Source organism: Oncorhynchus mykiss, chromosome 7 (genome assembly GCF_013265735.2).
Source record: "Oncorhynchus mykiss isolate Arlee chromosome 7, USDA_OmykA_1.1, whole genome shotgun sequence".
Lineage (NCBI taxonomy): Eukaryota > Metazoa > Chordata > Actinopteri > Salmoniformes > Salmonidae > Oncorhynchus > Oncorhynchus mykiss.
In genome coordinates, this window is record NC_048571.1 from 43,663,692 (window position 1) to 43,678,388 (window position 14,697).

The window sequence follows — 14,697 nt, forward strand, 5'->3', positions numbered from 1 at the left end:
TTTGCTGCCTCCTTGCTATTATGCCGCACGTGTGAACGCGACCATACCGCACATACCGCTCGTAAAGAGCGTTTATTTTCTTAAATGTTCATAATAAACTGCAATAACGTGCATTTCTGATAGCATTTATATCTTTATTATTGAGTAGGCCTACACAAAACACAAGTCATGTATTGTAGTTCATGTACAGCAGTTTCAAACATTTTTTTTCAGCAGTGGCACATGTACAGTACATAATTACTTCATAAACACCTATATGAAAACAATACAATATAAACTCTGACCTCTTTCTCATTCAATGGAAATTGCCACTCTTTTCTGTTGTTAGTAGTCTGACTATACTTATGTGATATGCTTGAGTGAAAGTAGACTGTTTTACGCCATAACAAATCAACAATTTAGTGTGAGTTTTCTGTAAAGCACAAGCCTTTGATATTCAAACCACATCTTACAACCACATGTGGCTAGTTTGAACTAGCCTAATGTTCCCACTTTGTATGTCTATCTGACTATGTTCACCAGGGTGCTGGTGTTGGTTTTTGTAGGAGATCGCCATAGCTGATATACCTGTTCTCTTCTGTTTCTCTGCCCCCTCCAGCTGTTTGAATGTGTGATATGGTTGTGGAATGCTCTGGTGAAATACACTGCTCTACTGTTGTACTGTATACTCGTGCACTCTGAGTTAATGATGATAGAAAACAAATAAGATTTCCCTTGACATCCTGGCCGACGTAAACATTCAACACTACGGCATTAGACCTTCAGTATCCGTAATGCAAACTGTACAAATATTTACAATATTGTAATCACTTTGAGAGACAGTAAAATCTTATTATGAATTGAATATTATAATGTAATATTTTCCCATATTTACAATGAAATGAAAGACTCCTTTGCAAATAACAAACAAAAGAGTTTAATTCAACAGTATGAAAAGCTGAGTGGCCTCTAGTTTCTAGGAATTTTTCCAGCATGTTTACAAGGAATTGTATTATATTTCTGACAAACATAACAAACTGTAGTCTGTGCCTCTTGGCCATATTTGAGCTATTTGAACAAATTGCAAGCTCTGCTAAGCATTTGGAATTTTCCAGACTCCCCCCCCCCCCCCCCCACCTTATTCTCCTGATGGCTGTTGTCTTAACTCAAGGCCAGTTATCTCTCACAATATGGGAATGTAATTCTAAACTTACATGGAACCCAGGGAATGGCGGTTTTCCCGAAGATATGGGTCCCAAGTTCCAGACAAGTAGTGAACATCTGCAACTGATTTGAGCCAGGAAACCCAGGCAGGCCGGGCCAACATCTCTTTCCTTTCACACGGAGGCCGGCCAGGCCGGGCAGTGAGATACATGAAACAGGGCATGGACGTCAAAGGACCGAGACATCAGGCGTGCTTCTTCCTTCCAGAGATCCTGACCACCGTGAATGATCATCCTCCTGACATGGCAACGGGAACAGACCACTTTCACCCTCCATGGACTTTTGCTATGCGCCAACACATTATTACCATCATGTTCCTCCATGTATGTTACAAGAGATGCCTCGTTAAAGAACAATTGTGACGGTCATTCTTTGAAAGGAAACATATGCCACCATTTTCACTGCAAAGTGGAGCTTTGAACGTTACAACGCGTTTACAGTTTTCTCCTATTCAAACATAAGGCATTAATTAAGTCCACTGATATTTATTACTGTGGAACAATAAATCAAATGTTTCTGAAATTGAAAATAAAATGGTCAATTCCAAAAACGAAGATTTTGATTTATTTTAGATGGTCAAAAAACAGCAATTCTGTTGATATTGAATGCTTTTCCCCTGGAGCCAACCACCTGTATCCCCCACACGGCACAGTTCAGACATTGGTGATCTCTACATTCTTGTAGGTGTGCATGGGACTTCCCTTTGTCCTGGGCACAGCCTGCACCCGTGCCTCTCTGGGCAGAGAGCCACAGCTGCCATGGTAACCAAGGCCCCGCCCAATGCCGATCTTTGGGTTAAACCGAAGAGGACTCTGGGAAAATTAGAGGAAGAATAAGTCAAAACAGAATTCATACCCAGTGGAACAGTCCAGCCTAATTTCGATTAACTACCATTTGTCGAGACATCTTCATAAATAAAATGGTTAAAGTAGCTTCTTACCTTGCCTGACCTTCGTCTCATAGACACTATCTCCTCGTTATAGCGGCTAACAGCAGAAGGGGATTGTGGTGGGGCTCCCGTTCCCGGAACTTCACAATCCTGCTCCACACTAGTTTGCCTACAAGGAGTAGGAAGAAGGGAGGAGTCAATTAACTTCACTGCTAGAAATTCAACAAAACATTCTACTTATTGCCAAGGAGCTTAAAAACATAAATGATATAGGGAGGCCAATCACCTGGCAGGGATGGAGAGAGCCTTCATCTCCTCAAACATGTGCCGATGAAGCATATGTTTGTGGCTGGGGATTCCCAGGGCCTTGGCCATGGCATCTGCATCAAATGAGGGGTCCAGAGCCAACACAGCACCATGGACTCCCCTGCCATGAAGACTGTCAGCATACTCCTGACCAGTGAGACATAAGGACATAATGTTATCCAACGAGAACAATGGCAAGCAAACAACTTGGCTAAATTTGCCTCAAACTTCCCTAACAGGATCTAGTGTATACATCAGTCTATTGGTCCAAAACGGAGACAGTCTGAATGGAATCCAGGTGCATTCTGATGTTTCTGTACTAGGAAAAGGACCCACTTTTAGGTCTATGTCTCTGATCCACTTTATGACTCTGTGGCAAGTCCAAACCACTGGGTCCTGGTCCTTGTGCTCACACTGGGCTCGGCGAGCCTCCAAGACCTGTACACCAACAACACACAAATACTGAACTGTTAATGTACTGTTATAATACAGTACGGTCACTACTGTACGGTTACTACTGTACTGTTACAACAGTACCGTTACTACTGTACGGTTACTACTGTACCGTCACTACTGTACGGTTACTACTGTACGGTTACTACTGTACGGTTACTACTGTACGGTTACTACTGTACCGTTACTACTGTACCGTTACTACTGTACGGTTACTACTGTACGGTTACTACTGTACGGTTACTACTGTACGGCTACTACTGTACGGCTACTACTGTACGGTTACTACTGTTTTAGTTAATACTGTACCGTTACTACTGTACGGTTACTACTGTACCGTCACTACTGTACGGTCACTACTGTATGGTTACCACTGTACGGCTACTACTGTACCGTTAGTACTGTACGGCTACTACTGTACTGTTACTACTGTACGGTTACTACTGTACTGTTACTACTGTACCGCTACTACTGTACGGTTACTACTGTACGGTTACTACTGTACTGTTACTACTGTACGGTTACTACTGCACGGTTACCACTGTACTGTTACTACTGTACCGTTACTACTGCACAGTTACTACTGTACGGTTACTACTGTACGGTTACTACTGTACGGTTACAGTACGGTTACAACAGTACGGTTACTACGGTTACAACAGTACGGTTACAGCAGTATGGTTACTACTGTGCTGTTACTACAGTACGGTTACTACTGTACTGTTACTACTGTACCGTTACTACTGTACGGTTACTACTGTACGGTTACTACTGTACGGTTACTACTGTACCGTCACTACTGTATGGTTACTACTGTACGGTTACTAATGTACCGTTACTACTGTACGGTTACTACTGTACCGTTACTACTGTACGGTTACTACTGTACGGTTACTACTGTACGGTTACAACAGTACAGTTACTACTGTACGGTTACTACTGTACGGTTACTACTGTACGGTTACTACTGTACGGCTACTACTGTTTTAGTTACTACTGTACGGTTACAACAGTACCGTTACTACTGTACGGTTACTACTGTACGGTTACTACTGTACGGTCACTACTGTACGGTCACTACTGTACGGTCACTACTGTACCGTTACTACTGTACCGTTACTACTGTACGGTTACTACTGCACGGTTACTACTGTAACGGTTACTACTGTACGGTTACTACTGTACGGTTACTACTGTACCGTTACTACTGTACCGTTACTACTGTACGGTCACTACTGTACGGTCACTACTGTAACGGTCACTACTGTACGGCCACTACTGTATGGCTACTACTGTACGGCTACTACTGTACGGCTACTACTGTACGGCTACTACTGTACGGTTACTACTGTACGGTTACTACTGTACGGTTACAACAGTACCGTTACTACTGTACCGTCACTACTGTACGTTTACTACTGTACGGTTACTACTGTACCGTTACTACTGTACCGTTACTACTGTACGGTCACTACTGTAACGGTCACTACTGTAACAGTCACTACTGTACGGCTACTACTGTACGGTTACTATTGTACGGTTACAACAGTACCGTTACTACTGTACGGTTACTACTGTACGGTTGCTACTGTAACGGCTACTACTGTACGGCTACTACTGTACGGCTACTACTGTACGGTTACAACAGTACCGTTACTATTGTACGGTTACAACAGTACCGTTACTACTGTACGGTTACTACTGTACGGTTACAACAGTACCGTTACTACTGTACGATTACTACTGTATGGTTACTACTGTACGGCTACTACTGTTTTAGTTAATACTGTACCGTTACAACAGTACGGTTACAGCAGTACGGTTACTACTGTGCTGTTACTACAGTACGGTTACTACTGTACTGTTACTTTTGTACCGTTACTACTGTACCGTTACTACTGTACTGTTAGTACTGTACGGTTACAACAGTACGGTTACTACGGTTACAACAGTACGGTTACTACTGTACGGTTACTACTGTACCGTTACTACTGTACGGTTACTACTGTACGGTTACTACTGTACGGTTACTACTGTACCGTTACTACTGTACGGTTACAACAGTACGGTTACAGCAGTACGGTTACTACTGTACTGTTACTACTGTACGGTTACTACTGTGCTGTTACTACTGTGCTGTTACTACTGTACGGTTACTACTGTACGGTTAGTACTGTACGGTTACACCAGTACGGTTACTACGGTTACAACAGTACGGTTACAGCAGTACGGTTACAACTGTACTGTTACTACTGTACGGTTACTACTGTACTGTTACTACAGTACGGTTACTACTGTACTGTTACTTTTGTACCGTTACTACTGTACCGTTACTACTGTACAGATACTACTGTACAGATACTACTGTACTGTTAGTACTGTACGGTTACAACAGTACGGTTACTACGGTTACAACAGTACGGTTACTACTGGACGGTTACTACTGTACCGTTACTACTGTACGGTTACTACTGTACGGATACTACTGTACCGTTACTACTGTACGGTTACAACAGTACGGTTACAGCAGTACGGTTACTACTGTACTGTTACTACTGTACGTTACTACTGTGCTGTTACTACTGTGCTGTTACTACTGTACGGTTACTACTGTACGGTTACTACTGTACGGTTACACCAGTACGGTTACTACGGTTACAACAGTACGGTTACAGCAGTACGGTTACTACTGTACTGTTACTACTGTACGGTTACTACTGCACGGTTACTACTGCGCTGTTACTACTGCACGGTTACTACTGTACAGTTACTACTGTACTGTTACTACTGTACGGTTACTACTGTACCGCTACTACTGTACCGTTACTACTGTACCGTTACTACTGTACCGTTACTACTGTACCGTTACTACTGTACGGTTGCTACTGTACGGTTACTACTGTACGGTTGCTACTGTACGGTTACTACTGTACTGTTACTACTGCACTGTTACTACTGTACGGATACTACTGTAATCACTCCACAAATACACCGGGAGGAGAGGCTGAGAGGTCACTAATGTCACAGTATTGATAATGAACACAGGTCTGACCTCTTTGTCGAAGTTGAGCAATTGCAGGAGCTGGATGGCCAGGAGCAGGCTGGTTTGGTGGGAGTGGGTGGTGATGTTCAGGAGTCTCTCCAGGTCTCGTCGGCTGAGGGAGTTGAGCACCCGGCCGTCCACCAGTTGGCTTCGGAAGGCTTGGGAATACTGGGGCAACCCGACGTCACTCAACCAAGATTTGGCAACCCAGTGATGGTCCATTTCAGCAGCCTTTGATAGCCTAACATAATAGACGGTCATACTCAGCAATGTGTGTGCATACAGGCCTGTTTGTGTGTGTGTGTGTGGATGTTCCAGCTCACCCCTGGCCAGACTCTGCCTCCCTGTAGTCCTCGATGGCGAGGCGTAGCTTCCTGCGGTGCATGGGGTTACTGATGCCCAGTCCCAGCTCCAGGTCTTCGTCTGTCAGCCCCAGCAGCACCTGCAACCAGGGGACACCCACCCAGAGCACTCTTATCAATATACACCTGCACTGCACAGCACTCACAGACTAAAGCACAAACATGCAAGCAAGCATGGACGAGGAAATACTAGATCTAATGCAGATTCTATGAGGAAGGAAAGCATGCCGAAATCCCGGTTTTCCTGGGAAGATGAGGGATTCTTAGTATCGCTGTTACCGTCATTACAAGCTTTGTAAAAACAAGTCCGGAAATCAGACTTAAAGTGGATGGGTACTTGTTACATGTTGAAGCGTAGAGGCCATACCTTCCCGCTTTTGACGTTTTCCGAGCAAGCACGAAGGTACATGGACATTGCCATGACAACCTCCAGCCAGGCTTGTACCGCCCCTGCCTTCCACAGTGACATGGGCGTGTTCCGAGTGAGCTCCATCTGCTGGAGGCGGTCCAGCTGCTCCTCTCCGTCTGATAGGCTGGGTTGTTGTGTTGATAGGCTGGAGAGGCTGTCAGAGTCTGTCAGGATTGGTCAGGGGAAGTAGAAGTACAGGACAGGGGAGGGGTTTGGGGTCAAAGGAATTGAGAGGCAAAAATGACTCATCCAACTCAAATTGAACAGTAGAAAAGGGAGGATATATAACTGTGTACCTAGGCTATTACTAATATCCCTCTGTAAAATGTTGACATGCCTACAATATGTACCGTCTACTGAAACACGTGGGATTGTTGGACGACTCCCAACAACCTGTACAATGTCCCCCGGCATCTAACATGCCATTTCATGACAGGAGTCATTGACTGACAGAGGGTCTCAAACCAGAGACCAGGAAAGTGTAAAAACTGCTTTAGGACTTTTAACAGTCAGCCACTGCTCTATGTAGCCAGAAGATGGTGCCAGAGTAATTCACAACAACAGAGTATTATCGAGGTCTCTCTACAGTCTGGAGTACTGATTCGATGCCCATAATGAGGACATTAATGAATGGCTCATCACACTACAATTTATATTACAAAGTGAGAACTGGTGCCACAACTGAGCAGGTGACTCAAGCATTGACAAATACAGGAAACATTTTATGAATACAACTATTAGTATGCATTTCCTAAAGTCAGTCTATGGTTTTACTGTTCAGCAAATGCTGTGTGAATTGGGTTAAGGTTTGAGTTTGAATGTCTGAGTTTGAATGATAGGTTGGGGATGGAGTGACTTTTAGTCACTAGGGGCAATGATTAAATATTGGGACACAGTAGAAACTCGACACATTATTCATAACGAACATCTGCTGTGAATTTACAACCTGTTTAAACAAGCTTCCAAAAAATAAGTACTCTGCAAAATCCCGGATGATTTAGCAAGTGATCAGCAAGTGTTTCTTCAACCTTGTCAACATGCTGAGAGTGAGGCCTAAAGAAGTACAATCTCTATGAATTGTTCAGTAGCACAGGAGGTCATTTCCCTTCAGCATGGTTTAATGAATGATCCCCACAGTGTGGAAACAAACACTTGGTAAATCACAGACGAGGGTATCTTTTCTGGGGAGTGAGGGAAGGAGGGAGTCACCATCCAACATGGCCCAGAGAGGAAGTGTTGAGAGGGGCACCAGGACACAAGAACAGATTAGACATGGAACAGAAAAACGTCACATGGATACTTTGGTTGCTGGTTTTATTTTAAAATAAGATTTTTATTTCAATCATTTATCATGTTCATTTTTACCCTAGAAGTTACTTCCTGTTCTTTAAATAAAATACTTAATAGATTTACTCTTTTATGCAACATCTCCTGAATGACAAAACATTAAACAGATTATTATCGTAATCACAAATGTAAGAAATGAGGAGGGGTTGTATGCTAAATAGCAAAACAAACAGAAAAAAAAGATTCATTGCATCCAGAATGATGCAAGAGAATGAAAAATGGGAATGGGTTTTGTTCCGGCGGGTTAGCGAACACGAACAACAGAGAACGCTTGAGGTTGTTATTTTCACTGCTAACTAATAGATTCCTAACCAAAGCAGCACAGATAATCATGCAGGGGTTTTAGTGCACAGTCCTATGCTTCCCGCTGGCACATGTTAGATAGTTGTCAACTCAATAAGGACAAAAGCGATCTTACAAGGCATTGCTAACAGTGACCCACATCTACTCTGTCTCTGTTCTGTTTGATCAAAGACCAAACGTGAACCTTTGGCAATTTAAAATGCATTTAAACAGTGTGTGTGTGTGTGTGTGTGTGTGTGTGTTCATACGAGTCACAAACATTTAATTATTTTGTGTGTTCAATTTTTTTTTTGCTTCCTGTTGTAAAACCATTGTTTTGGAACCTTATTTTGGTTTTCAGCATTCAGTCTAAGAAACGTATATGGATCGATCAAACACATCTACAGGCTGGGCAGGGTACTGTAAGTCTTTAACGATTGATGTCTGAAACATTCAGCATGGGTAGAACAGAGCAGGAGGCCTACACAAACAAGCACATATTAATAATCTAGCTAGCTAGCATTCCCATACTCCTAAACCTATCTCTATACAAACACACTATTCAGATCACACACTGGCACTCACAGCATCATCCTATTTAATGCTATCCTATTTGTCAATGCTGCCCAGTGGGCTATTTAAACGTACTGTTCCTCCCCTATTGTCCAATATGACAGAATAAGCAATAAGGCCCCCCCCCCCCCCCCCCCCCCCCCCCCCCCCCCCCCCCAGCTGTAGTAGGTTCTCTTGTTCTACAGTGGCACAACAAAAGGTAGCTTCAAAGTCCTTACTGTTGCTGTATAGCGGGACGATTCTGAAACAGCGGACAAACTGGTCCACTGTGAACTACAATATCAAATGTCCTTATGATTGTCATATTATTAACATTTAGTTTCAGTTTCACGCTCAGAAACAGGGTTGGTCCATACACTTCAATGTTTTTTTAAATTACTAAATGATACCAGTGGTCCAGTATACTTCGGTTCGGAGCAGGGTTGTGCTAGTATGTTTAGTCTCCAGTTACAACGTGGAGGGTATTCCTCATTCATATTTTCATGAGAATGTCAGGAATGGGCCAAATAAGACTGGGATGGGAGGATTCTAAATGAAACAAGTCCAGAAATATGATAAAAGCAACTCTAAAATAAAACAGTTATCAGACAAAATACATGTACAAACACTAGGTGCAGAATTACTACTATTTACATATGCACAGCTGTCCTTCAAGTCTCCAGTTATAAAAAGAAACGTATATTTAAGACAAATAAAAGATAACACAGCATAAACATGTCAACGCATAACAATCCTGTCTATATATTTATATGCATGTAAACATATATACATATGCATACATGTACATCTATAAATATATATTTAATTTACATACATACATTTTTGAGGATAATGTACATTATCTGGGGGCAGCAGTTGTCTCTCGGGTTTTTCTTTTGGGAACAGGCGGCAACACACCCGTACACACACACACACACACAGACACATAGGCACACATGAAGGCACACACACACCCACCCACACACACAGACAGACACACATGGATGCACTTGCGCGCACGCACGCACACACACACACATACACTTGCATGCACACAACCAGACCCACACAGAAATCCACATACACCATCACCAGTCGGCATCCTCCTCTATGTAATAATCAGGGGTGGATGTACCATCAAACAGGCCCGGGTCCATTGACTTGCGCTGCTTTCCCCGAGCAAACACCCGGGACAGGGAGCCCAGACTCATCTTCTCCTTCTTCTTTGTCTTACGCTTCTGGTCCTCCAGGTCCTCCATAGACTAGGCCAGGGGAAGGAGATGGCGGGAGGAAAGAGAGAGGGAGGGCAGGAAGAGAGAAAGAGGGGGCAGAGGGGAGTAGGAAAGAGAGAGGGAAGAGGACACACAGACATTGAGGTTAGTAAATGAACCGGGAGATTCTCTCACAAACAACTTGCATTTGAAATCACAGAACTACAGTAAACTAATACTTTAACAGAACTAAACCAAGGGAAAGAGCAGACAGAGAAAAGAAAGACAGACAGAACAGAGAGGAGTACAGAAAGGTACTTATAGAGAATTGTGGAGGTGTGATTACTTGGTCGGGGAGGCCAGGCAGCTCTTACATTGCAGAGGGAGTGGGTCCGGTGGCGGGGGGAGTTGATGTCGCTTGGGGTGGACGACCGATCCCCGTCAGCCGCCGACGCGTCCGAGATGATGGAGGGCTGGCGGGAGTGACAGGGACTGACCCTGACCACCGCTAGAGAGGAGACACACACATTAGACACACTGACTCCTCAATACAGTAATGGTTGTGCTGTTTGTGTGTGTGAGAGAGAGAGAGAGAAACAGGTGAGCCTACCCTGGCGGTCCACAGTGTGTCCGTGGTAGAGGGTCTGTTGGCTCTGGCGGATGGCAGCGGTGAGGGGCAAGTCTCCCTGCATCGCCCACTCCTGACTGCCGTTCACCACCGGCTCTGAGGGCATGGCCAGGGAGTGGCGTTTCGGCACATCCTTAGTCAACGTGGCCAGGGACTGTTTCGCCTGGCATAAATACACACACAGGGTGGTAAGATACAGTGACACACACACACACACACACACACACACACACACACACACACACACACACACACACACACACACACACACACACGTGTTAAAATATGCCAACACAAGCATTTCGCTACACCCGCAATAACATCTGCTAAATACGTGTATGCGACCAATAACATTTGATTTGAAATATGCGTTTATGCTTTATATTTGGCACAGCACAATGTGTTGAAATGTGTGTGGGATTAGATGGGACAGATCACTCCATAAAGGTTAGCATAATTCTCTGTCTGTGAGCACTTGACAGTGACAAAGATATAGTCTTTTAGCTTTGATAAATCTTATCAGCTGCTGCTGAGGGTAGTGAGGAGCTAGCATAGCCCTACAGAGGAGGTGGACTGGCTGTTGACTGGCAGCAGAGAGGAATTAAGGACATGGAGTGAATAATGAGGCCATCTCTCAGTCAGACAGACAGACAACAGGCTCTCTAAGGAGCTCCGCAACCAGGCAGAGAATGCATGAATTCCGTTACAGAGCAAAACACAGCATGTGTGTGTCAGTGCATATCAGCGTGTGCGTGTCACATTGCGTGTGTGTGTCTGCGTGTGAGTGTATGTGTGTGTGTGTGTGTCTCACCATTGTGAGCTCAGCCTCGAGCTCTTTGATGCGGTTCTCCTTCATGTCCATGTGAGAACGCAGGATGCAGGCCTGCTCTGTAGCTTCTTTGGTCTGCCTCCTCAGATCCCATTTCTCCCTCTCCAGCAGGTCCTTCTCCTTAGCCAGGGCCTTCACAGCATCCTCACTCTCCTACAGTAGAGCACACAGACACTGTCGATCTTCAGAGCATACACTGCAGTACTGCCTTAAACTAGTGTGTGAGCACTTGACTGCTCAATGAATCCCAGTTATATTAAGTCAAAATACTTGGAGTGTATCTGGCTACTGTATGTATAGGGATTGTAATGTACCTTACGCGGCTGGTCGTAGTTGAGTGTAACGTACCTTATGGTGCTGGTCGTAGTTGAGTGTAATGTACCTTATGGTGCTGGTCGTAGTTGAGTGTAATGTACCTTACGGTGCTGTACGTAGTTAAGTGTAATGTACCTTATGGTGCTGGTCGTAGTTAAGTGTAATGTACCTTACGGTGCTGTACGTAATTAAGTGTAATGTACCTTACGGTGCTGGTCGCAGTTGAGTGTAATGTACCTTACGGTGCTGTACGTAGTTAAGTGTAATGTACCTTACGGTGCTGTACGTAGTTAAGTGTAATGTACCTTACGGTGCTGGTCGTAGTTAAGTGTAATGTACCTTACGGTGCTGGTCGTAGTTAAGTGTAATGTACCTTACGGTGCTGTACGTAGTTAAGTGTAATGTACCTTACGGTGCTGTACGTAGTTAAGTGTAATGTACCTTACGGTGCTGGTCGTAGTTAAGTGTAATGTACCTTACGGTGCTGTACGTAGTTAAGTGTAATGTACCTTACGGTGCTGGTCGTAGTTAAGTGTAATGTACCTTACGGTGCTGTACATAGTTAAGTGTAATGTACCTTACGGTGCTGTACGTAGTTAAGTGTAATGTACCTTACGGTGCTGGTCGTAGTTAAGTGTAATGTACCTTACGGTGCTGGTCGTAGTTAAGTGTAATGTACCTTACGGTGCTGTACGTAGTTAAGTGTAATGTACCTTACGGTGCTGTACGTAGTTAAGTGTAATGTACCTTACGGTGCTGGTCGCAGTTGAGTGTAATGTACCTTACGGTGCTGTACGTAGTTAAGTGTAATGTACCTTACGGTGCTGTACGTAGTTAAGTGTAATGTACCTTACGGTGCTGGTCGTAGTTAAGTGTAATGTACCTTACGGTGCTGGTCGTAGTTAAGTGTAATGTACCTTACGGTGCTGGTCGCAGTTGAGTGTAATGTACCTTACGGTGCTGGTCGTAGTTAAGTGTAATGTACCTTACGGTGCTGGTCGTAGTTAAGTGTAATGTACCTTACGGTGCTGGTCGTAGTTGCGTATGAAGTCTCGGAGCTGCTCCTCCCGGCTCTCCAGTGTGGTGTACAGCTGCTGCATCTGGTTCACCAAGTCGGCCTTTTCCACCTTCAGACGCTTACGGTCAGACTTCATAGCTGTGTGTGGGGGGGGGCACAGACACACACACACACACACACAAATCAGGGCTAATGGCTTTGACCAAAGGTTGGGTCAAATATGCAGTTACAGTGCATTCGGAAAGTATTCAGACACCTTGACTTTTTCCATATTTTGTTACATTACAGCCTTATTTGATTAAGTTACTCTTTAACCTCATCAAACTACACACAATTCCCCATAACGACAAAGCAAAAACAGGTTTTTAGAAACTTTTTGCAAATGTATAAAAAATGTAAAACAGAAATACCTTACTTACATAAGTATTCAGACCTCTTGCTATGAGACTTGAAATTGAGCTCAGGTGCATCCTGTTTCCATTGATCGACCTTAAGATGTTTCTACAATTTGTGATAAATTCAATTGATTGGACATTATTTGGAAAGGCACACACCTACAGTTGAAGTCGGAAGTTTACATACACCTTAGCCAAATACATTTAAACTCAGTTTTTCACAATTCCTGACATTTAATCCTAGTAAAAATGACATGTTTTAGGTCAGTTATGATTACCACTTTATTTCAAGAATGTGAAATGTCAGAATAATAGGAGAGATAATTATTTATTTCAGCTTTTATTAATTTCATCACATTCCCAGTGGGTCAGAAGTTTACAACTTGGGTCAAACGTTTCGGGTAGCTTTCCACAAGCTTCCCACAATAAATTGGGGGAATTTTGGCCCATTCCTCCTGACAGAGCTGGTGTAACTGAGTCAGGTTTGTAGGCCTCCTTGCTCGCACACACTTTTCATTTCTGCCCACAAATGTTCTATGGGATTGAGGTCAGGGCTTTGTGATGGCCACTCCAATACCTTGACTTTGTTGTCCTTAAGCCATTTTGCCACAACTTTGGAAGTATGCTTGGCGTCATTGTCCATTTGGGAGACCCATTTGCGACTAAGCTTTAACTTCCTGACAGATGTCTTGAGATGTTGCTTCAATATATCCACAAAATATTCCTTCTCATGATGCCATCTATTTTGTGAAGTGCACCAGTCCCTCCTGCAGCAATTCACACCCACAAGATGATGCTGCCAACCCCGTGCTTCCCGGTTGGGATGGTGTTCTTTGGGTTGCAAGCCTCCCACTTTTTCCTCCAAACATAACATTATGGCCAAACAGTTCTATTTTTGTTTCATCAGACCAGAGGACATGTCTCCAAAAAGTAAAATTTGTCCCCATGTGCATTTGCAAACTGTAGTCTGGCTTTTTTTAATGGTGGTTTGAAGCAGTGGCTTCTTCTTCGCTGAGCGGCCTTTCAGGTTGTGTCGATATAGGACTCGTTTTACTGTGGATATAGATACTTTTGTACCCATTTCCTCCAGCGTCTTCACAAGGTCCTTTGCTGTTGTTCTGGGATTGATTTGCACTTTTCACACCAAAGCACGTTCATCTCTAGGAAACAGAACATGTCTCCTTCCTGAGCGGCATGACGGCTGCGGGGTCCCATGGTGTTTATACTTGCGCACTAATGTTTGTACAGATGAACATGGTACCTTCAGGCATTTGGAAATTGCTCCCAAGGATGAACCAGACTTGGAGGTGTAAAATGTTTCTTCTGAGGTCTTGGCTGATTTCTTTTGATTTCCCATGATGTCAAGCAAAGTGGCACTGAGTTTGAATGTAGGCCTTGAAATAAACCCACAGGTACATCTCCAATTCACTCAAATGATGTCAATTAGCCTATCAG

At 43.8% G+C, this 14,697-nt stretch overlaps 1 protein-coding gene across 7 annotated transcripts in view; it reads right to left on the reverse strand.

Annotated features, from left to right (window-relative positions):
• Window positions 1–117: 117 nt before the first annotated feature.
• Window positions 118–14,697, reverse strand: part of kaznb (kazrin, periplakin interacting protein b) — a 160,079-nt gene continuing 145,499 nt past the window's right edge. For 4 of the 7 annotated variants that reach the window (XM_036983293.1, XM_036983294.1, XM_036983295.1 and 1 more), the window contains 12 exons: window positions 12,849–12,985; window positions 11,497–11,667; window positions 10,668–10,848; window positions 10,432–10,565; window positions 9,982–10,108; window positions 6,624–6,829; window positions 6,218–6,336; window positions 5,904–6,135; window positions 2,735–2,836; window positions 2,379–2,545; window positions 2,144–2,261; window positions 118–2,015 (listed from right to left, as the gene is read on the reverse strand). In XM_036983293.1, the coding sequence (XP_036839188.1) occupies window positions 1,857–2,015; window positions 2,144–2,261; window positions 2,379–2,545; window positions 2,735–2,836; window positions 5,904–6,135; window positions 6,218–6,336; window positions 6,624–6,829; window positions 9,982–10,108; window positions 10,432–10,565; window positions 10,668–10,848; window positions 11,497–11,667; window positions 12,849–12,985 (1,853 nt within the window). In that variant the 3' untranslated portion in view covers window positions 118–1,856. Of the gene's footprint in view, window positions 2,016–2,143; window positions 2,262–2,378; window positions 2,546–2,734; window positions 2,837–5,903; window positions 6,136–6,217; window positions 6,337–6,623; window positions 6,830–9,024; window positions 10,109–10,403; window positions 10,566–10,667; window positions 10,849–11,496; window positions 11,668–12,848; window positions 12,986–14,697 lie in introns of those variants that run through there. The other 3 variants (XR_005052582.1, XM_036983297.1, XM_036983298.1) reach the window with 3 other exon arrangements.